We start from the raw sequence: 27,811 nt of genomic DNA on the forward strand, positions 1-27,811 counted from the left end.
AGACAAGTAGAGTTGCGTGTCATCAGCGTAGCAGTGGTAAGAGAAACCATGTGACTGGATGATGGGTCCCAGTGATGTTGTGTATATGGAGAAGAGAAGTGGCCCAAGCACTGATCCCTGAGGTACCCCAGTAAGTAACTGGTGTGGCTTGGATACTTCCCTCTCCATGCTACCTCAAAGGACCTTTCTGAGAGATAAGAGTTGAACCAGTCAAGCACAGTTCCAGTGATACCCAGTTTAGAGAGGGTGGAGAGTAGGATCTGATGGTTGACTGTGTCAAAGGCAGCAGAAAGGTCCAGCAAAATCAGAACGGATGATCTCGATTCAGCTCTCGCCAGTCTCAGCGACTCGATGACAGACAGCAGGGCAGTCTCAGTGGAGTGTCCACTTTTGAAGCCCGACTGATTGTCATCCAGCAGCTTGTTCTGTGAGAGATAGGCGGAGATCTGATTGAAAACTGCCCTTTCAAGTGTTTTTGCCATGAATGGGATGAGAGAGACTGGTCTGTAGTGTTCTATCTGTGTGGGGTTAAGTGCAGGTTTTTTCAGCAGTGGGGTTACTCGAGCCTGCTTAAATGTAGTGGGAAAAGTGCCTGCAAGAAGGGATGTGTTAATTATGTGTGTAAGTGCCGGTAGGATGGACGGAGAGATGGCCTGGAGAAGGTGTGATGGAATGGGGTCAAGGGAACAGGTTGTGGGGTGGTTGGAGAGGAGGAGTTTAGAGACCTCAGTGTCAGTTAAAGGAGAGAACATAGTGAAAGAAGGGTTGCATACAGGAGCCAGGTGTTTGACAGGGTGTGGTGCTGTGAATGTATTGCTGATGGCTGTAACCTTATCAGTAAAAAATGTGGCGAATATATCTGCTGTCAGTGATGTGTCAGGTGGTGGAGGGGAGGGCAGAGAAGTGTGTTAAATGTTCTAAACAAGCTACGAGTGTCTGTGGTGCTGTTGATTTTGGTCTGGTAATATGAAGTTTTTGCAGTTTTAACGTTATTTGAAAAAGTTGCGAGCAGAAGCTGATATTTACCTAGATCAGCTGGATCTTTAGATTTCCGCCATCTCCTCTCAGCTGCCCTGAGAACAGTCCGATGTTCACGAAGGATGTCAGACAGCCAGGGGCTGGGTGGTGTAGTCCGTGCTGGTCTAGAGGAGAGAGGACAGCTATAGTGCATTAGACTGAAAATAGAAATATGTATTGCATGACAAATTAACACATTAAACATTTCATGCTTTACCAAAAAATAAAATTTTTGAGTGACTTACTTTAATTAAGTTCCTGTTTTCCCATTTCAAGAAACCCTGGTTCTATAAAATCTTCTAAATATATACAGTACATTTTTGTTAAATCATTTTTACGTGGCTCGTTGTACGAATCATGGCAGTTTCCTGGTGAAATTAACACTAGAGGTGCAACAAAACGACTTGTATTCCTTTTCACACAAATCACAAGAAAACCGGCAGATTATCAGTTCATAAACACGTACTTTTCGCCCTGTTCCTCATACAATGCTATCTCATGACATCAAACACTTTTACTATAGTGCATGACTTGTAAGGAAATATATTTTAACATTTGCATTTCAGAATCCACTACATTTAAAAGCCTGTTCGAATGCAATCAATTGCGCAGTAACTCAACTGATAGAGTGTTGCATTTGCGATGCAGAAACTGTGTTATGAGTCCTGAAGAGCACACAAATCGTCAAATAAAGTGTCATAGTAGCACCAACATTTTACTTGCTTCTAGCGCTACACAGTGGATATTTAATCTCAGAACTGCCATGAGACATAAAAGGAACCCCATGCAATATAATTTAGCAAAAAAGTTTATACAAAGTACATCCTGCTTAAATGTCCCTGTTTGTTTGGTCAATCTTATTTTCATGAAAATGTGTATGTTCTTATTTATTGTTCTATTTTATTTATGTATAATATTGAGAAAATAACAAGTTTGCAGTAATGCTTATTATTATTATTTTTTTTAATATTTTAATTTGAAAACACTGCAGTTATAGTTGTTGTTGTTGCTAGTTTGTATGTTTGAGTTGAAAAATACACATTTCAGCATTATAAGTAATCTATTTTTGCATTTTCCTTGATAACCAAGCAAGTTGACTCATGATACAATTTGTTTATTATATCGAAATCGCAATCGCAATATTAACCTCAATAATCGCAATATGACATTTTCCCCAAATCGTGCAGCCCTAGTCCACGCATCTTATCACGTGGCTTGTTGAGCACATTACCGCAGAGACATGTGGAGGCTTCACACTATTCTCTGTGGCATCCACACACACCTTATCATGTGCCCCACCGAGAGCGAACCACATTATAGCGTCCATGAGGAGGTTACCCCATGTGACTCTACCCACCCTAGCAACCGGGCCAATGTGGTTGCTTAGGAGACCTGGCTGGAGTCCCTCAGCACACCCACTCCTATTTCTTATATTTCTATTAATCAACAGTGTGTCAAAATGAACGGTTTTAATTTCTGCTCTAAAATGACGTCACAATTATAAAAGGCCTCGCCCACGACTGGTGACGGACTCCATCCTCCTCACCTGAGTGATCTACACACAGTCTGCAATTTTCTCCGAGCCGGACCAAATACAGTGAGAAGAATGATGTCTCAGCTTCGTAGGCGTCATAAATGATCTGTTGTTGGCTGTAAAAGTGAACATAAGAGTCTTCATGTACTCCCGGCATCACAGCCACTGAAGACACAGTGGACAAGTTTAGTTTTTGAAGGAAATGTTCCCCAAAACATACAAAAATGTGTGTATGTTTGTGCAAATCATTTTACACCGGAACTGCTTTATGAATGAGTGTCAATATAAAGCAGGATTTTCAAAACATTTGATTGTCAAGCATAGTCAGTACCAACTGTTCGTGTTCCAGCTTTATATCCTGAAGATGTAAGTAGCGTACTTTATATTTTGTGAATGTTTGCAAATCGCCTTTCTGAATATGCTTGTTAGCTGATTCCATGGCTATTGCAGCCAAAGTTACCATCAGCCTAGTTTTCATCCACCTTTCGCGCTATTTTGTTATCGACAAAGTGAAAATGCCTTCTGCCCGTTTCCATTCAAATGGCCTTTTATCGATAAAAAAGGTGTGAGTGATGACGTCATGCCTTAAAAAACACTTTGTTGCATTAAGTTTGGTTTAGCGCAAAATAAATCTGCCCTGAAGCCATTTCCATTCAGAAATGTGTGTTTATCGCTAATTCGCCTCCCAGATGTCCCTAATATTTTCCATTAAAATTGTCATTACATAAAATGACAATTCATTAAAATTAGCCAGTTAACTATCATTTTAATTAACAAATAAAAGCAATCAGAAGAGGAGGAATTGCAATCAAAAAGGAACCGTTTCCCTACATTTAAGATACATTCCTGATATTCAATATTTTGAACAATCGTCTAATCAAAAGCATCACCATAACATCTGCATTATGCCCCGCATATTTCTCCAGCAACTTTTAATGACCAACTGAACTTGATTATCATCTAAAATGTATTTTAGCTTCAAAATGCAAATTTATATTTTCTTTAAAGAGGGTTAATTTAAACAAACGTTTTAACATGTTCAAAAGCTCATTTTCTGAAAGCGAACTCAGCATTGGAAAAATAGTTCTGATAGTTTATAGTCTTGAAAAAAGTGCAGAACATTCTGAGAACGTCATTCAGCCGACTTTATTCATCTACAGAACAGGAATTAAATTATTAATTAAATTAAATGAATAGAAATTAATTTAAAAAATTAAATTTTTTAATTAATTTAAAACATCATTGTGCACAGAAATTATATGTTTATGTTTTGTGGGCTAATTCCGTGACTGCTGTCTATTATTTTGAATAGTGTGGAAAAGAAACTTTAATAAATAAATGGATGGATACTGCGATTAAATTAATCGCAAACAGTGTGCACAAGATATTTGTGTTGGCACTCCTGGAAGTGTCACATTTGTAGATTGGCTCTACAGTATATGCCGTAAAGATCAGTCCATAATCAAACAATAAAATGGCTTTCAATACTGTTGTCATGATTAACAAAGGCTAACGATTGGGGCAAACTCTGTCATGTGACACTACATTTTGCGTTAATGCCAATTTTATCGACAAAAAGTGTTTCCAAAACATTTTTCGTGGCATTTGATGTATCGATAAAGAGTTTATGCATTTGAATTAAATGGAAAAATATTATGTTGACATTTGTGACATTTTAGCTATAATGTGTGTTTCCATCAGCTTTATTTTGATGTGCTAAAATTTTTGCGTAAAAAATCCTTGGATGGAAACGTAGTTATTGTCTCTCATTGTAGTTCGCGGAGACCAGATATACATATATATATTCATACATATATGGCTGAACCTGATCTCCGGTATTTACACTTTCAGTCATATTGGTTCTGATTTCCAAAGCAGAGCTGTAAATGCACAGCCCTCTTACAGAAAGGGGGAGGGGAGCAGGAGCTCATTTGCATTTAAAGAGACACACACCAAATCAGCGTGTTTTTGATTCCACCCAAAAAGAGGCATTTATAACATGGTATAATAAATGATCCGTGGGGTATTTTGAGCTGAAACTTCACAGACACATTCTGGGGACACTTGAGACTTATATTACATCTTGTAAAAAGGGGCATAATAGGTCTCCTTTAAAACTTGATAGAGCAATAGCCTTAAAAACCAGAAGCTTTCATTTGCTTTTAGCACCACGGAATTGACATTTCCCCTCAGAACTGCTTGAATACGTGTAATAAATCATGTCATATCATTTTGTATTATATCAGATTATAACAGTTTGTAGCTACATTTAGCTACAAACCATTTTTCTTCTGGCCCTACCTGATTTCCATTAGTAAGTATTAGAAAATATGTAAAATTGTCCCACATGTTTTTGTTTTGTTCTTATTTGTTAAAGGGCACTCCAGATCTGCGGCAAAACAGTTTATATACTGTACATTATATACAATATTACTATGTTTATGCACTTGTAGGTTTGTGAAGAAAGGGTTCACATTTAACAAGGACAAGTGCTGTTCTGTCTGAGAGAGGCATCTTATTTCAATTCTGGTTCAGCTTTTATAAGTTTCTCTGGAGACCACAAGCACACAATACATGATCCTCATTTGTGAAAGAGTTTGCACACACCGTACTGCTGTTCTGAGATGGTTGTAAAAAAGAGGGAAGAGCAATATTCAAATTTGCAGAAAGATGAATATTAAACCAATCCTCAGATGGTGTGTAATGCAAATAAACCAAGATCCCCCATGAAATGAAGAAACAAACAGGGTTTTGTATAACCCTGATCTGAAAAATAAGAATGCATGTGTCTTTTGTCCCTTCAAATATTTCAAAGTCATGAGTGCTCTGTACTCTGTAGGTACACATGCACTACTTGGTGATCTAGTTTCCAAAAATAGACCATTAACATGGTTTGACAAGTCCATTAAAGCGCAGGTGAATTAATTGCAAATGAATTATTAACAGCTAACTGTAAAAGAGTTGATAATCTCACTTTAACAAGGACAGAGGTTTTCACAGGGATTGGAAGGACAGAGGAATAGACAACTGGATGAGCTTAATGATCATAAAATATTAAGTGGCTTTTTGTGCTGACCAGATGCTGTCTGCAAGGTGGGATGAGTTTTGACTCCATATGCACAACCACACCTGTGGACTATCAGTTTGTTTTTTCATTCAACATGCTCTCAGCCAGAGAATTGTGAGAGATAGAGTACACAAACACTGGGGCTCAGTGAGGCACGTCTTATCTAACCATTTGGGTAACAGCCCAGGGTGAAGGGCTATGCAAATTTGTCTGATATAATCACAACAAGACTAGACCTAGTATTTATCAAAGGAGGCAAATTATGGTTTTGACATGAGCCATGTTGAAGTACCATTTAATAGAAAGAGAGAAACTTGCCATGAGTATTTAATCGGAGTGCAAACATTATCTATTAAACATGTGAGAACACAGTTACTAAAATAATGGCCAATTCCAGCTTTCATTACAGTTAGAAGAATCTTGAAGTTTGTGTGGAAATGTAACATTAAAGGTGTGTATTTTTTGTGCCACTTGCATGACTAAAAATTTAAGAAATTAACCACTTTCAAACAGATATCCTAAATACTCCTCCCGATTTCCATTGGTTATGCAAAGCAGATAGTCCTACCCCAAACTCACACCATTGTTTGGGCCAATGTTGCTATGGCTTATTGAGATGCACAAACAAAAACAGCAAAGTTTTGATAGTTCCCTGCATCCGTAATTGCGTACTGACAGAGTATGTACTGTATTTGATGAAGGACGCACTTCTCAGTCGGTAAAACAATAAGTTCTTTATGTATGCATTTGAGTAGTATTAATAGATTCCATATATACTTAATCTGGGGACATAGATATTGACCCGTGGCCTGAAAACATGACGTTATAACAACAACCGCAAAAATAATCTACTCATGTCTATGACTTACTTTCTGTTGCAGAACACAAAGACTTTTAGAAGAATATATCAACTCTGTGGGCCCATACAACTTTGAATCTTTACAAATCATGGAAGAGGAACAATAAAAGTAATCCATAAGTCTCCATTGGTTATATCCCTATCTTCTGAAGCAATATGATTAGTACTGCTCCCTAATAGTTGACCAAATGTGAGTCGATGAGAAGAGTCTTGGTCGACTATGTTTTGATTGGTCGGTTGGTCGCAGAATAAAAAACTCCACAGGAAGTGGCAAAGCCACGCAGTCAGTGACAGACAGACATGATCGCTTTACATGGCTGGTCCATGTGGTAATTAATTATTTTGGGCAGAAAATCCAAAGAGTGGGATCATTTCAAGAGGGTAAAGGATGACCCCTAAAATGCCCTAATGGCTTAAACTAACGACTACTAGTCGACTAGGAAAATCTTTGGTCGGGGGCAGCCCTAGATATGATAAATGTGGGTGAGAAACAGATCAATATTTAAGTAATTATTTTCTATAAATCTCCACATTTGACCAGCCCCGACCAGTAGGTGGCGATATGCACGAATATTGTGAAAGCAAAAGTGTACATTTATGGTAAAAAATTTACTGATTCTCAGAAAACATGATGAGTATTATGCTTTTATTTTTGGATTAACTATCCCTTTAATAGCAGGAAGTAGGTGTGTGTGTGTGTGTGTGTGTGTGTGTGTGTGTGTGTGTTCCCTTTGTGTGTTTTTGTACATTATGTGGGGTCACAATAATGTCCTTGCTATACATGTTTATACCACAACATACATCTTGGCACAGATAATTTAATATCTTTTCCATCTTTTTGACAGTTGACCCTGTTTAAGCTTATTACTATGAGGCAGGACACAATTGAAGGCCAACGACCAGTCCATAGGGAGCTTTCTATTGCGCATGCATTAAGAAAGCCCCTCATAACTCCCATCTGACAGGTCCACTAATCCAATATGTCACTGTATAAGAGCATATACATGTGTACATGCCTGTTCTCAGCCTTCCATTAGTCCTGCTGGTCAGCCATTTGTCTTACAGTGGAAGGGTAATTCGCCCTATGCCTTGAAGAAAGGCATGTCCTTATCATTCTCTCTCAATATGATGTTATAAAGCCAATACCTGAACATGCCTGACACTGTCATTAGTAGACACCATGTACATCCCTCATGATACTCCATTTCATATTGCATAACAACATTTTGACAAATGACTGTGCAAAATAGATGGAAAATTAATTGCATCTGTGTGAGGATGGCCTACACATTTTTAGAGAGAAAACATGTCAAATAGGCAACCACTGAATGTAAGGAAACAACAAGACAATACAGCTTGAACAAGAAAATGCCTGGGATTGGAAATGGAATTGGACACATCTCGAACAAAACAAATTACATCCTCACAGAATAGTCAAACACTGGTGAGTTACCGACAACAGATTGTACAGACTGAAACTGTTCAGAAGCTTTGAAAAATTATACTGGTACTGCCCTAATCTCTTAGATGTGAGACGTATGCCCTCTGCAGGTTGTATGGTGTCTATGGATCTGTGTAATGTGGAACCTCTTTCCTCTGGGACATTTTATCTAATATTTAATCATTTTTAAAATGTTTTTTATTCATGTATCTAATGAGAATCACTGAAATAATCACATTTATTTTGAGAAAAAATACTTATTTATTCTTGTTTTGTTCAAGGTGATTAAATTAAAGGTTTTTAAATAACTGTCCAATTATTAATGGAAAGCATTTGGGGTAAAAGACCCCCTGTTGCAAGGGCTATAGGCCCACATTAAACACATTGTTTACTTAAAGAGATAGTTCACCCAAAAATGAAAATGCTCTCATTATTTACTCATGCCATCCCAGATGTGTATGACTTACTTTCTTCTGCTGAACACAAACAAAGATTTTTAGAATAATATCTCTGCTCTGTAGGTCCATACTATGCAAGTGAATGGGTACCAAAAGCACATAAAGGCAGTGTATAAGTAATCCATACGACTCCAATTGTCAAATCAATATCTTTAGAAGTGATATGATAGGTGTGGGTAATTTAAAAATATTTAAGTCCCTTTGTACAAACCATCTCCACTTTCATATTCACATTCTTCTTCTTGGTTTTTGGTGATTTGCATTATTTGTGCATATCGCCACCTACTGGGTACGGAGTACAATTTATAATAAAAACGTACTTAAATATTGATCTGTTTCTCACCCACACCTATCATATTTCTACTGAAGATATAGATTTAACAAATCAATTCTTATGGATTACTTTTACGGTCCATTTATGCGCTCGTTGAAGCTTCAAATTTTTGGTACATTTGCTTGCATTGTGAGAATGGACAGAGCTGAGATATTATTCTAAAAATCTTAGTTTGTTTTCAGCAGAAGAAAGAAAGACATGCACATCTTGGATGAGAGAATTTTCATTTTTGGGGTGAACTATCCCTTTAAGTGGGGCAAATAGGTTTGTTATGAAGAATGTTCAATGTCATAAAGTGGGCTCATATTAACTTGTCCAATCAAAATGGAAATTATTTTAATCATAGAATACATGAGATGTTATGAAATGCCAAATGTGTTTGAAATTAAGAAGAAATCGTTTACCATTTTCTGAAGTAGTTATTTTGAGTAAGCATTATTTTAATTTATATAAAAAAAATGCATCTTGCTATCTCAAATGTATTTGCCTAAGTTGACCAATTTTGCCCTATAATTAAATAACTATTTACACAATATCACCATCACAAGTGTGAGGTAAAATGCTCCCTCGTCATCTTTTTTTTGTTGTTGTTGATGTCCCATCGCTAAAACAACGATTTATAGAACAACTATACAGCTTACATTTGTTCGTGCGGACAAATGAATATTAGTGTTTTAACTAAATATGAGCATCACATGTCTGCTTTTAACCCTCCAGAAATCATTGCCCCATAGACTTCCATTGCGACTTCATACACAATTTTGGTTTGGTTTTAGAGTCAAAATGATTTTCTATGGCAAACATATGGGTATGTATATATAATTCAGTTGTTACAGATTATAAACTTACCACTGCCTCTTATATAACTCCACCACATGAATAAACTATTATAAGCAAACCTAGTTGTGACTTTAAAGTGGACTATATATATATATATACTAGAGGGCATATATATATATATATATATATATATATATATATATATATATATATATATATATATATATATATATATATATATGCCCTCTAGTGGACATATGGTGAATATCTGACAATTACACCAGTTTTATCACATGGTTTTATCTTTATTTATACAAGATATGACAGCATGTTAGAAATTTGTGTTCGCTTGCAGTGTAAATCTGAAATGTATTTGTTTTCAATGTGACAAATTAAGTCACATTGTAATCTTCAATGTCTTTGGTGTGTTTCCCAGATAAACTTACAATATTGGTCACCAATCAAGTGTATCACAATAATTAAGAATTCTAGCAATGTAGTATCATACAAAACAAATTATATATACACACAATAAAAGAGCTGTGCGTCTCAACCTTGACTTTTCTCTCTTTGCCCCTGAAAAATGTGTGAATAAAAGTAGTGAAAGAAATTAAGCTGGCATTATTAGTAATGTCCATTTTGAAAGTAAAGTGATTACAAAGCAGAAAAGCCACCTGTGTTTCTCCTGTTGGCTTGGTCCAAGTTCGGTAGCAAAAGAGTCCACCACAAGAAAATGCAGTACCATCAAGTTTCAATACATTTACAAGACAAAAGAACTTGAACTGTACATATATTTAAACAATGCAGAGCATTATAAAGGCTTGGCAACACTTAGAAACAGATCCTCACTTGTCAGTCTGCCCAGTCTCTTTCAGCAGTTGCTATTGGATATGGCCAAGAGCATCTTTTTTAAACAAACTAACATGGCTGATCAATCACCTTGATAGATCGAAGACATCATAAGCCACAATTCTCTAGCTTGTTCATATTTATTGTAAGACTGTGGTGGCTTTGAACACTAGCTCCTTGTTTAAACTGCATTTTGAATGCGTATTTCTAAGTACAGAAACGGCATTGAACTATGAAATCTTGCAGCTTGTCCGTGCACAGTTCTGGGAGGGGCTCAGTGGCAGATAGATGACTTTGGTTTTTTTGGTTCCGTTCCTTTTTTTAGCACTGCTGGTTATGACTGAGTAGGAACGGCCATGCATCATCCTGGCGTTGAGGCCATTTGCCATGGAGAAGGACTTCAGATGGCTCTTTAAGGCAACAGGCAGGGGAAGTTTGTCCACAAGGTGCACTGGAGTACAGGACACGATTGAACGACAGCACAGGTCCTGCAGACTCAATACTGTATGAAAGAAAAGAAGAGATGGTGGAGGTGCTTTTACAAGTAGCAGATATAGTATAAATGATGTGATCAATGTGATTTTTTTTGTGTGCATCTGATAGTGTGACAACTTTGTTACAGTATATATACACATGTATATTTACACTGCATGCAATGACATATCTAAACTAGAAATCATTATATATATATATATAATATTGCTTAACATTCTTCCTACAAGCATTTTTCTATATATATATATATATATATATATATATATATCACTCAAAAGTAATTCAAAAGAACATTAGTATCTTCTAAGTCTATATATGGTGTGGAACAGTTATAACATCAGTGTCTTGGAGCATTTTTGTCTTTCAAGGATTAAATCATCCAGTAAAAAATTGTTTATATCATATTCCTTGACCTTGCATAATCTCCAGTCAAAACAAACATATAATACTTCCATTCTAATGCCTAATCTTGCTTAATATTCTTCCTACAAGCATTTTTCTAACACAAACCAAAGCTATGATTATTGAAAGCTGAAATGATCTGTGTAGGCGGCTGGCCATTAAACTGACATTTGAACACCGAGTTTCTCTGCTGCGAGCTGTATAAAATCTCAAAGCTTTGCATACTTCAGGTTTCCTAAGCATTCCTTGGGTCTACACATAATTGCAGGAATGATCTAAAAGGTCTGCTTTAATCTATGACAGTGTTCTCTGATGAATCATCTAATGTCAGAAGCATTTATAGTAAAGCATTTTTAATTCCCTGAGAGAACATTTCCAACCTCAGCAGCAAAATGAGTCATGGGAAAATACTGATGGAAGTGTAGTGGAACAAGACAACAGTGGTATAGTTGTGAGTTATTAAAGGAATACTCTGGGTTCAATACAAGTTCAGCTCAATTTACATTTACATTTATGCATTTGGCAGACTCTTTTATCCAAAGCTACTTACAGAGCCCTTATTACAGGGACAATCCCCCTGGAACAACCTGGAGTTAAGTGCCTTGCTCAAGGACACAATGGTGGTGGCTGTGGGGATCGAACCAGCGACCTTCTGATTACCAGTTATGTGCTTTAGACCACTACACCACCACCACTTTACAGAATTTATGGCAAAATATTGACTTGTACCTCATTTTCAAAATCTGGGTTACACTGACATACTTACCATGGATGTAAATGGGGCCAATCTGTAAACATTAATATACTGACTGTTTCAAAAGTATAGCCACAAGACGTAAACATGATTAGTGCATATTAGTGTGATAAAATCACTTATTAACCTGTATAATGATATATCCAATTTCACAACTTTGTTGCCATGACAACATGATGCCATAAACCCTGTAATCCTAGTAAACAATTATTTTAATGGTCGCAACACCCCCGTTTCAGCACAGGTGAGCTTTCACCACCTTTTTAAAAGATGTGGGCGTGATCAGTAGCGGAGTGACGGGAGAAGGGAGGGTGAACCCAACAACTGTCTGATCCAGTCCCTTAGTTTTATTTTAATAATGCAGTTAACAGCATAAAAGATTCTCACAATTGCTTGTAACAGAATGCACAAATAAATTATACACTGTTTTGTAAACTCACAATACATTACTCACACTGGTAATTTATAGATAATTTATATCTGTCATTTAATATGCAAATAAATGCCAAGCCATGTACTCCATGTAGTAAAGTTTTTTATACTTTAATAACTTTTGAGACTTATTCCAAGATGATGATTTACAAATATAAGTGCTTAGATCAGTTAACACACTTAAATAAAGGAAGGATGGATGGATGGATGGATAGCTGGCATTTGTGTCTGGGACAATCAAAGTAACACTTCTAACGAGTGCCAGTCAGAGACACCAAACACTCACGGTTATAAATGCATGCTGGGCGAATATTTAAAAGATGTTGCTTTTGAATGAAAGTCTGTCCTGTCCCGCTGTCAGCAGCGTGGGGGGACTTGTGTCACATTACTATCAACTCTCTCAACAGACTGATGCGCTTGAGAGTTTGAAGTGCTAGTCATGTGCATGGCAACAACTCGCTTGTCAAAGGGTAAAGGCCACGCCTTCTCATGAGTAATAGCGAGAACAGCCGTGACATAGATTTGCTGAAACTCAATGGAAAGCCTAAACCATGTATGTTATGGCCTGTGACGTTGACTCGATGTACATTTCATACACGGCAGACGAAAATAGCCAGAAAAATTAATTTAAACTTTTTCCTCTTGAAATTAAAAATAACAAATGTTGACATTCTCTGCCCTTGCGTGCAAGACATATATACCTGTTAACATCTCAAAAAATGTGTTTCATGACCCTTCAAACAACTTAACAGCTGTTTTAACAGAAACATATTTTGGCTTCTCAACAACAATTCATAATTTAAATGAATTTAAACAGACTAATCTCAGTTCAGGAGAGTCTGTGCTGTCAGTAAAGGGTTAAACTTTCGACACACGTCATGTGACTAAACATCATGGCGCCGACCACAGCAGAGTTTGTCTTTGGGAGAAACGGCAACAAAACTACATCTAGTAAGAAACCTAATTAAGTTTTTACATTGAAACCTGTTTGAGTCAAAAGATTAGAGTCTCTAGATCCATCTGATATGCCATTTTTAACATTTGAGAAATTTATCACAAACTCAAAACTGATATACACAATGCACACTAATGTGTACTTTAGTGCATCTTTTCCTTAGAAATCCTACACTGTGCATTATCACATTAAGAATCAATGGGTTCATCCAAAAGCTGAAAAAGTTTCAGAATTTAAAATGTATAATTTTATTTTAACATGGTTGGCAGTGATTGGATGATGCTAGCCGTTACTTTGGATAAGAATGAATTATGCTAATTTCTGATGTAATGTTGTACATTCTCAAAAACATGAATAATCAACACTTCTGGAAACATAATATACTATTTGATTTTTAAAAATCTGACATTCTACATTTTGGTATTATTTAAAATGTTCAAATTAGTCCAGCTGTCCGCATATTTTATTAGGTGCTACTAGTTACAAATCAAAAAGGGAAATGGAAAATGCACACAGCAGGTCTCACTGTTACCTCGATTTTTTTATTTATTGTTTTCAAAGAAAAGAGGGACAAGTCTAAATAATGTTTTGCGGTAATCAACGTTATGCCACAAATTCTGTTTACTGAGCTTAATTTACATTGAACCTGGAAAATTCATTTAAGGGACTGTGAAGCCCTTACATCTGTACAGATGAGTGTTCTGGCTTACCTCCTTTGTTGTTTTATATGATTTAGTTATGTTTATACCCAAATAGTACAACTTTACATGAATAGTTCACTTATTTTGTACAGTACAAGCTCATCTGTTCCATACAACAATCGTTCATTGTGACCACAGCTGTCAAGTTCCAAAAAGACAAAAATAATAAATAATAATAATAATAAAATTACAAAAACATAACAAGATTCTATAGGCCTGGGGTGCTATATTACAAATCTTTTAGAGTCATTCTGAATAGCGACTTAAATTACAGTCTGAAGACTTGGAATATAGTGTTCAATGAGTATAGGTTGCTTTATTTGTGCTTTAATATTTTCTTATGTGCTATCTGGAGATTGACAGCCATGGTCACAATGATCTGTCATTGTACAGAAAAAGACATGCCCCTATTATAAATGAATAATCTATCTTGTCCTTATGAGGCCTGACAGTAGACGTACCTTTATTGGGTCTCCAAAGCCGCTCCATACCATGCCTCATGAGCACAATCCGTGCCAGCTCAGTGAAGGACTCAGTAATGTTGAAGTTACAGAGAGGGCTGACCTCAAAGAACGTAATGCCCAGTCGCTCTGCAAATGCCTGGGCATGCTCGGTGGTCACCTGACGCTTATAGGCCAGGTGAAGCCTGTTCCCCACCAGGATTTTTGGGACACCCGGTGCATGCTGTATAAAGAACAGCATGACAGTGTATTTTCACTTAAATTGAGCTGCTGTGTGAAAATAATTTTTTTAAGAGCACAAATATTCCATATAGTCTCTCAATCAATGAGGTCAAAAATACATTGATCACAATGCAAGACACAAGTGTCACTGCTTGACATGTCAACTACCCATATAGAGTACTGTATATACATTATATATAAACACAAATATTCAGAACATACATAAATATAAATATCCTTCTCATATTGTATGTTCTTAGTATGATGTTACTACAAAATCACAGGCCAACTTATATTCATATAAAATACTACACTATACTGTACATATTCATACTACACAGTAAACTTTTAACATGTTGATTACTGTACAAACTATAAGCTGTAGTTTTGGGATCTGAATTTACCTCATCAATCTCTTTAATCCATCTATCGATACCATCAAACGACCACCGGTTTGTGATGTCATATACCAGGATAACACCCTGTGAGAAACACATATCGGCTTCCTCATACAGACAATGCACATACAACTCAAATGCACTTTTAATTCTTAAAGTAAAAAGAGACATAATGGATGATAATGCTGAGAACAACATGGTCATTCTCAGAAACTTCTTAAGTTAACAAGTTGACATTGTTTAACATCTCATCTGTCAATGAATCAGAAGTTTAAGAACTTTATGATGCAATGTCAATAAACCATGTGGTTTTCCTTAGAGTGTGGTGGTTATCTGTGTAGTATATCTGTGTTTGCCAGAACAAGGAAATGTCATATCAACAAAAGTTGCCCACTCCAATTTATAGTATGCCACACTTTCAACAGTAATGGCTGATCTTTGGATGGAGTATTTAACAACGCTGTCTGGGAACACTGGGAGTTCACAAATAGTCAAAATACCATTTATAAAGTGTTTTTGCCCATTATATAACAGTGGGCACAAAACAATCAGAAGAAAACAGAAAATACTATACATTATACAGTGCAAAAAGTCTGAATGTTTTCCAGAAAAAAATATCTAAATATCCCTTAAGCAATATAAGTTTACTTGAAAAGCAAAACTGCATGACATATTAAAGGGATATTTCACCCAAAAATTTAAATTCTATCATCCTTTACTCACTATCTTGTTTTTCCAAACCCATATTACTCTTTCTTCAGTGGAACACAAGGTGTTAGGCAGAATGTTAGTCTCAGTCACCATTTACTTTTACTGTATGGAAAAAAAATATATGCAATGAAAGTGAATAGTGACGGAGGCTATAATCTCCTTATATGTTCCACTGAAGAAAGTAAGTCATTTGGGATTGGAACAACATAAGGGTGTGAAAATATTATCAAAATTGTCATTTTTGGTATACAATCTCTTTAAGACTGAAAATAAGTTTATTTTCCTTACCCCAATGGCAAATTGTTTAAGGCATATTTCTAGCAATACTTAATGAAGTTTATGCTAAATAAAATAAAAATGTGGTGAGAAAACCAAACTTAATTGAAGGGTCTGTACACACTCTGAAGACAAGTCTTATTATTGTATGCTCTGTGTTGTTTGGGATGTTTATAGATGTGGGAAAACAAGACAAAATAATGGTTGAGAATAATAATTTTTTTGCAGTGCACCATATGTATAGCTCACAGTGTTTTTTTTAGTATTAATTGCTGTTGTACCTGTGCCCCTCTGGAATATGAGCGGAAAATGGTGCAGAATCTGCCTTGTCCTGAGGTGTCCCTGCAAAACAACACAACACAGAGCGTCTGCATCACAAAGCACACATTCAGCTTCCTTCTGGTTCTTCAAAACGTCTGTAGCCATTGTCTTTCCCTGTGTATGGTGACATGAGGAGCTCTCTGTGGTTGGTGCCAGGGCAGCAGCCTTTAAGTAGGAGCTGTGAAATGAATCATTCACCATCCTGGGGCTGAGCACAGCGCCAAGACGTGCCAGTCATGTTGCAACGGGTAGTACTGGAGTAGCACAAACACTCCTTTCTAAACTGCTTTGTCAAGAACAGATTATAAATAATTGATTCCAGACTCTAGTAAAAGCTTATAATTTATAAACAACATTCAGGCATGGAAAGTCGGGCTGACTTGGCTGAATGTTTCATTTGGGAGAGTTTGCTAAGGAGCGCTGTAATTAACATATCCAGATGTTTGGCATGTTCACTTCATATTTTAGAAATCAACAGAGCCTTTTTGAATAAATGATTGAATGGAATGATGGAATTGAAAGCGCGATATCTAGTTTCTCGTCATGCTCGGTTTGAGTGGTAGTTCAAGTAGATAAAAGGAAGACTCTGATCAAGCTGAAGCTTGAAGTTCAACATACAGTCAAGGTGCTGTCAGGTGCTGCAGTCATGGGTTTCCAGTTTACCAGAAAAGGTAAGATATGAGCTGTCAACTCTGATGTAATGCTACTCACCAAAGCTGGAGCTTGACCCTGCGTCCATCGAGCAATATGGTTGTTGTCTTGTAATCGATTCCTGCAAGTAAAGAAGAAATAACTAAATTACTTAAAGGGGTCATGTCATAAAATTTTCCTTGATCTTTTGACATATAATAGTTTATTGAACTATAAAAATATACAGTTAGTTTAAAGTCAATGCCTCCTTTTACATGATCGCCTCTTTTGTCCGCCCACTGGTGCACAGTCAGAGTGAATGATGAGAGTCGTATGGGTACAGCCATTGTTATACACCCAGAGGGACCAATAACTAAGTTTCCATCCAATTTTTTCACTTTTCAAAGTGAAAATGCATTTAAAAATGTTTGCGAAAATTGCTGTCCCTGCTCGTTTACATTCAATTCATCTTTTACAGATAAATTGTTGTACGTTATGACATCATTCTTAAAAAGAAAAACACTTCATCGCTTTTGGTTTAGCACAAAATAAATCTGCCCATGAGGCATTTCCATCAGGGGCAGACTGGCCATCGGGAGAACAGGGACTTTTCTCAAAGGGCCAGCTGCGAAACAGGGCCGAATGGGCTGCGATAAGCTTAAATGGGCTGCAGCATTATGCAGAATGGGCGACAAAATGGTGCTGCAATATGCCGAAGGGGGCAGCGATTTTGGGCAGCGAGTTTTGGTTTAGCACAAAATAAATCTTGGGCAGCGAGTTTTGGTTTAGCACAAAATAAATCTGCCCACAAGGCATTTCCATCAGGGGCAGACTGGCCATCGGGAGAACAGGGACTTTTCCCAAAGGGCCAGCCGCGAAACAGGGCCGAATGGGCTGCGATAAGCTTAAATGGTCTGCAGCATTATGCAGAATGGGCGACAAAATGGTGCCGCTATATGCCGAAGGGGGCAGCGATTTCCCTACACATCAACCATCAGAATGGGGAAAAATGTGCAGCGTCTTTGTGATTGCGACCATGGCATGATTGTTGGTGCCAGACAGGCTGGTTTAAGTGTTTCTGTAACTGCTGATCTCCTGGTATTTTCATGCACAACAGTATCAAAAGTATACTCAGAATAGTGCCAAAAACAAAAAACTGTGAGATCTTCAGTTCTGCGGACTGAAACGCCTGTTGATGGAGGGGGGTTAATGGAGAATGGCCAGACTTGTTCGAGCTGAAAGACTATGATACTGTAACTCAGATAACCACTCTGTACAATTGTATTGAGTAGAATAGCCTATTAGAACGCACAGCACGTCAAATCTTGAGGCGAATGGGTGACAACAGCAGAAGACCACGTTGGGTCCTTAATTAGAACCACAGGTGTTCCTAATAAACATTTACATTTACGCATTTGACAGATGCTTTTTATCCAAAGCGACTTACAATGCACTTATTACAGGGACAATCCCCCCAGAGCAACCTGGAATTAAGTGTCTTGCTCAAGGACACAATGGTGGTGGCAGTGGGGATCGAACCAACAACCTTCTGATTAACAGTTATGTGCTTTAGTCCACTATGCCACCACCACTCCAATAAAGTGCTCAGTGAGTGCATTGGTGTCTAAAGAAAACAGGCTGAAAAAAATAGATTTTCTAAACTGCAAATAATAATAATAATTATCAATTAAGTATTTAGGGTCGAAGTACTGAAAGTGCGGAGACCCTATTATTCTTCTAAGGATTATTATTATTATTCTTTGTTCAAGGTTTTCAGTACTTTTGGGGTACTTAACGTGTGAAAACTCTTGAAATTTTGCACACACACATCAGAGTTTTCTGCCATTAGGGCTCCCTTGAAAATGGGTATGTAATGGGGGCTCTGGAACATCCCCATTTTCACCTACAGTCACCAAAATTGGTATATATATAGTTCTCATAAATTCGAACAACTTTCATACTCACAGTAATTAGCTCCGCCCAACAGTAAGTCAGCCATTTTGGATTTTATGAAAATAGCAGGCACTGAACTTTTAAATCCTCCTCCTAGGGGATTCATGTGACTGGCACCAAATTTGTGCAACATGCCAATACATTGTAGATGCTACATTGCGAACAGATTTGTAATATTTTGAACGGTGTAGCCATGGCGAAGCAATACATTTGTTGCAAAAAATGGAAGGGAGTGTCTTCTGTGTGCATTGTATGATTTTGATAAAATTCAGCTGTATGCCTAGTCTTGGGGTCTAATCAAATGGAGTTTACTATTTTGGGTCACAGTCACAGCACCACCACCTAGCAGCAGGAAGTGTGGCTCTTACAACAGATTTTAAAATAGTCCCCATATGTTTACCCAAATTTTTTCAAAATTGTTTCGAATAATGCCAAATGCATGTGTCCACCTTGCATTGTTTTCCCGAAAGCCACCGGGTGGAAATGGACCAGTTGTGCTTGGGCACCTTTTTGCTGCTTGCAGCTATATTAGTTAACATTTATATCAAATAGCTCTTTGCTTGTCTGCAGCCATACAGTATATTTAACAACATTTAGTAAGAGTTTGCACTTAAAACAAGAACATTTGCCAATTATCTAGGTGGTTGCTAGATTTTTACTTGGCTGCAAGGAAGTGTTGCTGGCCCAAGTCAAAAGTGCCGAACCCCAAACCTTCATGATATTCTGGTTTTCCGATATGGCTTGGATCCTTCCTTCAATTTAAGTCTAAGGGAGTTTTTCACCCATATTGTCTGATAACTTAGTAAAGTGATAGTTTACTCTCTTTCAATAAGATGTGCAATTTGAAGTGTCATTCATGTCCATAGCAGTTTGGGACGAGTTATGTTTAAAGTTCAATACTTTGGGTTAGGTGTTTGTTCAAATGCTTAATAAAAGTGATACTTGGATTATAGCAAACACCACTAACAATGGAATTTATAACTTCTTTTGACCATAAAATAACTGGAAATGGGAAAGGTAAGTAGTGAAAAGTGAAGCAGGAGGTTCTAGAGAGATTTTTGCATTTTGATACTGTAATGTTTTTTTGAGTTCATTTATCTCTCTTTTGATCATGCATTTGAGTGACAGAAATTATGATTAAATTAAGTATGCTGTTATAAAGATGACACAATTGTGGAGGATGCCTGTGCTGATATAGGAGAGCTTTTAGTATCACCTCTATGGGGTTTCAGATTCCAAACACACTGACAATCTGATCACAGAGAATTTTAAAACACATCATATACATTCCACTGAGATGAGACTGAAATCCAACACTCTAAAAATACACATTTAACAACTGAGAGATTCCATTCAGGTGACAGAAAAAGGTTTTGAAAAGACCATCACTGTCACTAAAGAATGGAACCAAAATTAACCAATCACACCAGTCACCTTGTGAACTATGAGGTAAATGTTGGTGAATTACAACCCATCAAAAGGCATACACTAATTGTTAGTTTAAGTCAATCATGTTCTGTTTGGGGTCTGAAAAAGTCTTCATGACTTTCCTTCATCTTTTCATAACTTGATAACATACAGTATTTCAAAAGTCCTCCATGACATTTTTTACATTACTTAATCCTAAAAAGGTTTTTGAATCCTGGGGGCACGAGCATTGGGACAATTGCTTTTGAAAATTATCAGAAATCATCGGGTCCCTGCAAATACTTGTATACAAACTATTGCCTCAACTCACAATCGTTATCTAAAAGTAACATGGCAGCATTTTTTGAGAAGGCAGCTGACCTCAAAGCAAACTGAATGAATTAATGAATTAAAATAAAATAGAAAAAAAGAAGAAAAAAAAAAGAAATAATAATTCATATATATATATATATATATATATATATATATATACATACATACATACATACATACATACATACATACATACATACATACATACACACACATGGAAATCTATTATTTGGACCCTAATGTGTTAGGAAAAAAAAGAGATCGATTAATTTCATGAAGTATGTTAATGTTCTTTTAAAGATAAGGTCAGAGGAACATTTCAAAACAATTCAAAGGGGTTAGTGCTGAAATCACTATTATTGTTTTTATACATAAATCATTGGGATTTCTGGAACATTAAACATACTATAAAAGTGGACTCGCACATAAATTCACAAATTGGTGTGTCTAAAGAAAACAAGTTGAAGAAAATCAATTTTCTAAACTACAAATAATAACAATTATCTAGCCAGTATTAAGGGCCGAAGCATTGAAAGTGCAGAGGCCCTATTGTTCTTCTAAGGATTATTATTATTATTTTTTCAAGGTTTTTGGTACTTTAGGGGTACTTAACGGGGCACTGTAGCACCCCCATTTACACCGACACTCACCAAAATTGGTACATATATAGTTCTCATAAAGCCGAACAACTTTTATACTCACAGTAATTAGATCCGCCCAACAGGAAGTCAGATATTTTGGATTTTATGAAAATCGTAGGTTCTGAACTTTTAAATACTTCTCCTAGGGGATTCATCTGACTGGCACCAAATTTGTGCAACATCATGCCAATACATTGTAGACGCTAACATTTCAAAACAATTCAAAGGGGTTAGTGCTGAAATCACTATTATTGTTTTATACATAAATCATTGGGGTTTCTGGGATGATAAACATACTATAAAGTCCTTTGCACTCCAAAGGCAAACTTTCACCACAATTTCTTGCCGTGATTAACATTTTGAATCAATACAATGGATTCCTATGAACCCAATTCACACTTTGAGCAAACATTAGCATGCCGACAAAGCTAGGTATTTTTTTTTTTTCATCGGCCGATTAAATGCCCTGAGCAATAAAATATGATCTTTGGATGACATTTCAGGAGCTGTTGCAGTTACCAAAACCAGTGCAACAAGTGGTGCCATAAAGCAGAAAACTGTTTTGATAACCAACATTAAATGCTGAAGGAATTGTGGAAGACGTCCTGAACCAGCTCAATGCTGGTTCAGGACATGTATTTAATTTGCATCAAATGTCTTAAAATCTGTAACTTTTATTCTTGTATGGGTTCTTTTAAATTGATAGTTCACCCAAAAATGAAAATTCTCTTAACATTTACTCAACTTCATGCCATCCCAGATGTGCATGACTTTCAAGTGAGAACACAAACTAAGATTTTTAGAAAAATATCTCAGCTCTGTAGGTCCACACAATGCACGTGAACGGTGATCAGACCTTAAAGTTAAAAAAAAAATCACAGAAAGACCAAATAAGATCCTGTTTTCACCTGGTATTAAGATGCGTTTTGAGTGATCCAATCAAATGTGGTCATCCATAAATGTAGGTCTAAACAGGGTCTAAAACGTTTTGTGGTCAGATCACAATAACACATATGAATGTGGTCAAAAATGCATGTGACCACATCACATTTAACATGTAAACAATAATCAATTCTGTATGCACCATGGTAGCAGTGAAGTGCCACCCCTTACCTGTCAATCAACAGCTTTGCTAAAACATGAGTTTACACTTTGCCAGTTACGAGCAGCTTTAAAAGGAAATAACTGTCATATTGGAAAATTATACACAATACATACATAATCATGAGAGCTTCACAGATTTTCTTTAGCATGTCTGATATCAACAAATATGAGAAGCACAAACACCTGAAGCTCCTTTAATACAGGTAATACACTAAAAGAATGGATAATTCTGCTAATGTCTTCATGAAAAAGAGACCCTCCCCTCCAAATCCAAACACAAGTGTTACGCATTTAAGCGACCAGGTGTAAACAACAATGTGACCACATGTGACTGGATCACCTGAGACGCATTGTAATACCAGATGTAAAGGGTGTCTAAAAGTAATCCATACAACTCCAGTGGTTAAATCCAAGTCTTCAGAAGCGATATGATAGAAATGGGTGAGAAAAATATCAATATTTACCGGTAACTCCTTTTTAAATATAAATCTCCACTATTACTTTAAAAATATGACAGAATGTACCAGGGTGATCATATAGCCTATTGCAAAGGTGTGAATGTGCTAACGGCGATCATTCGCATCGATTTCTATGGGAAAGGGCTATTTGTCAGCGATTCGCCTTTCATAATCGCTTCGCCTTAGTGAGCAAAGGATTTAAGTCAATATCAACACAACATGAAGGTCAAATGCTAAGCTAAATAAATGTATTCTATCTATAGTATAAACTAGATGTAACTACAGTATCAAAAAAACATAAACAGAGATTTCCTCATATTTTCCACAACTGTATATAGCTTTTATAAATCCTTTGATTATTGTGATAAATTCAAAGTTGTGCATCATATTAAAACACATGTAATACCAGGTCTCTAGTACTATTTTGTCCTTAATAAAATGTCTGCCTGTAGGATGCAGTATTCCTGTTTGTGTGGGAAAGCTCTGATTCATCCTAACAGATTTTTTCACACTAACTCTTTCTGTCTCCCCACGCAATTACCCCGCTCTGCACCTCTCCTCACCTCTCTCTCAGCAACCAGCAGTGAACCATAGACCTTTTCTGATGAGAATAACACATTTACCGGATCAACAGGAGTAAGTGGATGAGGAGGAAGCCTCTGTGGATAATGGTGTTCAAAATATAGAGCTCTGGGAGAAACAGCTATGCTAACACTTTACTGATCCATCCCCATGAAACCGGAAGTCATAAAATTATACACAAACAAAAACACTGCCAGTCTGTATGAAGGTTATTTTCAGACAGAGAATGTCAGTCCCTAACATTCTGACTAGCTTATCCTTTTCTGCTCCATGGAAGAAAGGTTTGGAACAGCATGAGGATGTTTTTTCATTTCTGAGTGGCCTATCCCTTTAGCTCACATAGGCCTTACATAACCGAAAACATGTCGAGCAACACATCAGCCTGTTTGTTATTGATATGACATGAGATAAATGTTTCAGTAGCACAGAACTGCATCTGACTTCTCTCTCCATGTGACCACAGTGACAACTGCTGAAAGACTCCAATAGTCTCTGGCCATTTTAAGACCAAACATGATAGTCAAAACTCCCTTTTCATCATTCAAACAAACATGTTGCTTGAGAGGCTCATGCAAGTGTTTAGATAAACATCAGAATGTTCCACTCTTTTATCGCCAGCAAACCTTGGCAGGATCCTGATTCTTATCAGCAGCATTTCGATCAGTGCTGGTAGCCTTTACGTAAGAGCTTTGGCCAGTAGTAATAATCTCTATAAACAGAAATTCCAATGTTCTGCAATGTTGCTAGGCAAGAGCTCTTCCTGTCTAATCAGAATGGAGTTTATCGACCATATTGTACATATGCACTTTTAAGGTATTTCACTTGTGCTCCCGAGGTTACTATACTACAAAATATACAGGTAATAAAATATGATGGCATGTCTCTCCATGAAATTAAACAGCAAAAAGCTTCAGCCTTGTTTGCGTGGTCTATAAATTGTTTTCATGCCAAATATCTTAGTATTTGTTTTCTAAACATTAGTATCCTGGCAGAGCAGTTTAATAGACCTATGGGGGCAGTATTTTTCTAGAGAGTATGCAAATTAATGTAGTATGAAGTCACTTTCACAGGCCTGCAGTGGGGAATTAATTTTCCATCACTGTTGCGCTGGTTTTGTCTTTGTTGAAAATGTTTCTACACACATAATATTATGCAACTAGAAAAGAGTTTAGCCATTTGTAGCAATGATTCAGAATCTTTTATGAGACAAACTGAAGGCATTTTCCTAACTAAACAATTTAAAGGCAATTCATTTAAAGATGATTGTGTTTGTTTTTTGTTCCTACCTGTTAGCCCTTTTCTAAACTTGGCTGGCATTCCTCCCTCAGCTGTTTGAACAAATGAGTACATAACTGTGCAAGCCACCCAGATCTCAGTCAGCCTCTGACCTTAAATGAACAGGCTGTTTGTCAATTTACAGGCTTGTTAATATCGGTCAGGGAAACTAAATTGCTCCAGTGTCATTTAAACTGTTAAAATTAGTCTAGAAATGTTTATTACACCTTGGAGTTTGACCCAGTGTTCCCTGACAAAGAAATGAAAAACACCACATGTGCAACAGATTGATTATCCTGTTGAGGTGTGCACAATAATACATTTAAAAAAAAGAATATAATAATAATTTAGATTTGGGTGGACCTGTGATAGCATATTGGAAGGCATACAAATAACTAAACCAGCAGAGTAAAAGAACTGTCACAACGAAATCTGATTGCTATTGATTTAATAAATCATATGCAAATTGTGATGAATTTACATATTTTTAGTGTGAATTGTAGCCATGAAATTCCAAAGAGGTTTCACTAAAAATGTATTCTATCCCTTGGGAAGAGTTACGTTTTCCAAAACAAGGAGTACAGTGGGTTATGACACATAACTACTACAAAGCATTGCATTTAAGAGCTAGACGAATTGGTGACAGCTGAGCAATCTAATCTTGGTGTTGAATTTATGTGCCACATTTTGTGGATCCAGACACTGAACATGAATGATAATTTCAAAATAAACGAAATAAACATAGAACAGATGAACAATCAAAAAGAGATCCCTTTTTTAAGTGAACAGTCATTTTTTGCATACTTTTGTATACAAAAAAAAAAAATTACAAGTGATGTGTGTGCAGACATAATGCTTTTTTATTGTAATGTGACCATGATGGCATATGATACAGATGTTATATAATCTAACATTTATATTAACATCCATTACAATGGATCAATCTCAAAGTGCAAACCATGCAAATCTCAAAATACAAACCAACTTTTGAGTCACGTTTGTACATTGATCATAACTTACCCATATTGTATCCATAGGGCGACTCACTAGATCCATCCTGTAGACTGGCCAGTATTTCCCCTTTCCCCACATCACTGTCTCCAACCAGCAGGAACTTCAGAAGGAAATCATAAGCTTTTGCTGGGCTGCTTCTGTGGTTCATCTTCACATCAGCCCGATGACCCATTCTGGTACATCATGTAACTGCCCCTTAGTGAACTTAAATTACTCAGACCACCACCAGTGCCACAAAACAATATACCTGATTCAAAAACAGATCTATCTATTCATCACAAGGCTTTCTTATGTTTTAAAATATAATGTCCAGTACATAACAAAAGCTGTCCTATTGTTCAAAGAGTCTGGCTGTGAATCCACGGATGCTGTTGCGTCACATTAGGAGGTAAATAAAGACCCTCATATGTTTACAGAATAGTAATATTAGCCAAATGACTTCTTAAATATGGCTGTTTATATGTAAATGAACAGCAGATATTGTAATCTCCATAAAACTCCTGTTATTAACGCATCACAAGGTTTTATCGCCTCTTCTCTTTCGAGCAAACATTGTCCATCGGGCTGTGCTGCCACGATCCTTCTCTTCTATCAGCCTCCCTAAACAGAAAAATGAGAGTTCATCCTTAGATTTTCTGTGATTGGTTCATGCCTAGAGTTGCTAGGGCGGCTCTGCTGTTTTTTGGAGATTAAGCGCGTCCATCAAATCCCGTCACCGCCCATTCTGCTCTGTAAGAAGCTTTGGCCAAGCCCCAGTTTTGATCCTGTTGGGGCTGATGCCAGATCAGCGCCCGCTAAGTTCATCCATTTCGGTTTTGTGGCGCAGATGGTGGCTCAGCTGATTCTGCGTCGGCGCTCCAAGCGCGTGCTCGGGTTTGTTGTTTTCCGGGGCAAGAAGAATGACGTAGAATAATTATGACGTAATAACAAAGTAGTGTGTCAAAGTGCAGTGTTTTGATCTAAACTACCCTTTTCTCAGTTCTACATGAAGAATTACAGCACATACACACAAACTATATAATAAAAAGGTTAAAACTAAATCATTTGATGTTTCTGTAACAATAATAAGGTTCAATGTTTTTTACATTAGTTAACAATGAACAACATTTTTACAGAAATTAGCTAATTATCACACTAACAATGAACAATTTTATTTTTATTAACTAACATGAACTAAGATAAATAAATGTGGTTAAACCTATATTGTTCCTGGTTAGTTCATGATCCTTAATACATTACTAATGTTAACGAATGGAACTGTATTATATAGCATTACCAATGTTCCTTATGAATTTCCCAAATTCCTTAGGCACCTCTGACCTTTGTATGCTTTATTAATAATCTATTGTGATAGATGTGTTACTAACATTATTATAGCTATACAGAATTCTCTTGTGATGTTATTCTGAAAACAATTTATATATATATATATATATATATATATATATATATATATATATATATATATATATATATATATATATATATATATGGGAGTCTCAGTGTTTATACTTGGGCTACGTCCACACTGTTCCGCATAAATTTTTTTTTTTTGATACACTCTCCATCCACACTGCCGTATTTAAGCATTTTCTACAAGTTGCTTATCCACACTATAACGTATGAAAATGCTTAATTCACCTTACTGCACATGCAAAAAATCTGCTTTCCATATACGAGCTGAAATGCAATTGTCCTCATGTTTCATTGCCAGACAGCAATTCCGAGTAAACTTTGTGTGAAGGAATGCATTGTGAAGGTTTTACAAAGTTACATTTATATTTAACTATGCTATCAAATTGAATATCAGGCACAATAACGGCGCTACAATGTGGGTGGCCATCTTAAATGTTTTGGGTTGAATGGATCACAAGATTGCATCACATAATAACAAATATGTAATTGTTTCATATATCTCCATGTTCCCCATCCACACTACAACGCGAA

General features: G+C 36.6%; 1 protein-coding gene across 1 annotated transcript; it reads right to left on the bottom strand.

The window, feature by feature from the left end:
* Positions 1-9,784: 9,784 nt before the first annotated feature.
* On the bottom strand, positions 9,785-26,476 carry LOC127626826 (ras-related protein Rab-40B). The gene is made up of 6 exons (XM_052102892.1): positions 25,871-26,476; positions 17,179-17,239; positions 16,428-16,488; positions 15,166-15,243; positions 14,540-14,762; positions 9,785-10,841 (listed from the first exon to the last, which is right to left on the bottom strand). The coding sequence occupies exons 1-6, from the start codon at positions 26,034-26,036 to the stop codon at positions 10,570-10,572; spliced, it is 861 nt and encodes a 286-aa protein (XP_051958852.1). The 5' UTR covers positions 26,037-26,476; the 3' UTR covers positions 9,785-10,569.
* Positions 26,477-27,811: the final 1,335 nt, after the last annotated feature.

This window comes from Xyrauchen texanus, chromosome 33 (genome assembly GCF_025860055.1).
Source record: "Xyrauchen texanus isolate HMW12.3.18 chromosome 33, RBS_HiC_50CHRs, whole genome shotgun sequence".
Classification (NCBI taxonomy): domain Eukaryota; kingdom Metazoa; phylum Chordata; class Actinopteri; order Cypriniformes; family Catostomidae; genus Xyrauchen; species Xyrauchen texanus.

Bases quoted from the DNA above. Each gene is read 5' to 3' on its own strand.
- LOC127626826 (XM_052102892.1), bottom strand. From the start codon at position 26,036: ATGGGTCATCGGGCTGATGTGAAGATGAACCACAGAAGCAGCCCAGCA. The intron at 17,240-25,870 runs GTAAGTTATGAT...CTTTACTTGCAG, and splicing joins GCCCTATGGATACAATATGG to GAATCGATTACAAGACAACA. The intron at 16,489-17,178 runs GTGAGTAGCATT...GTTGTTTTGCAG, and splicing joins AGGGTCAAGCTCCAGCTTTG to GGACACCTCAGGACAAGGCA.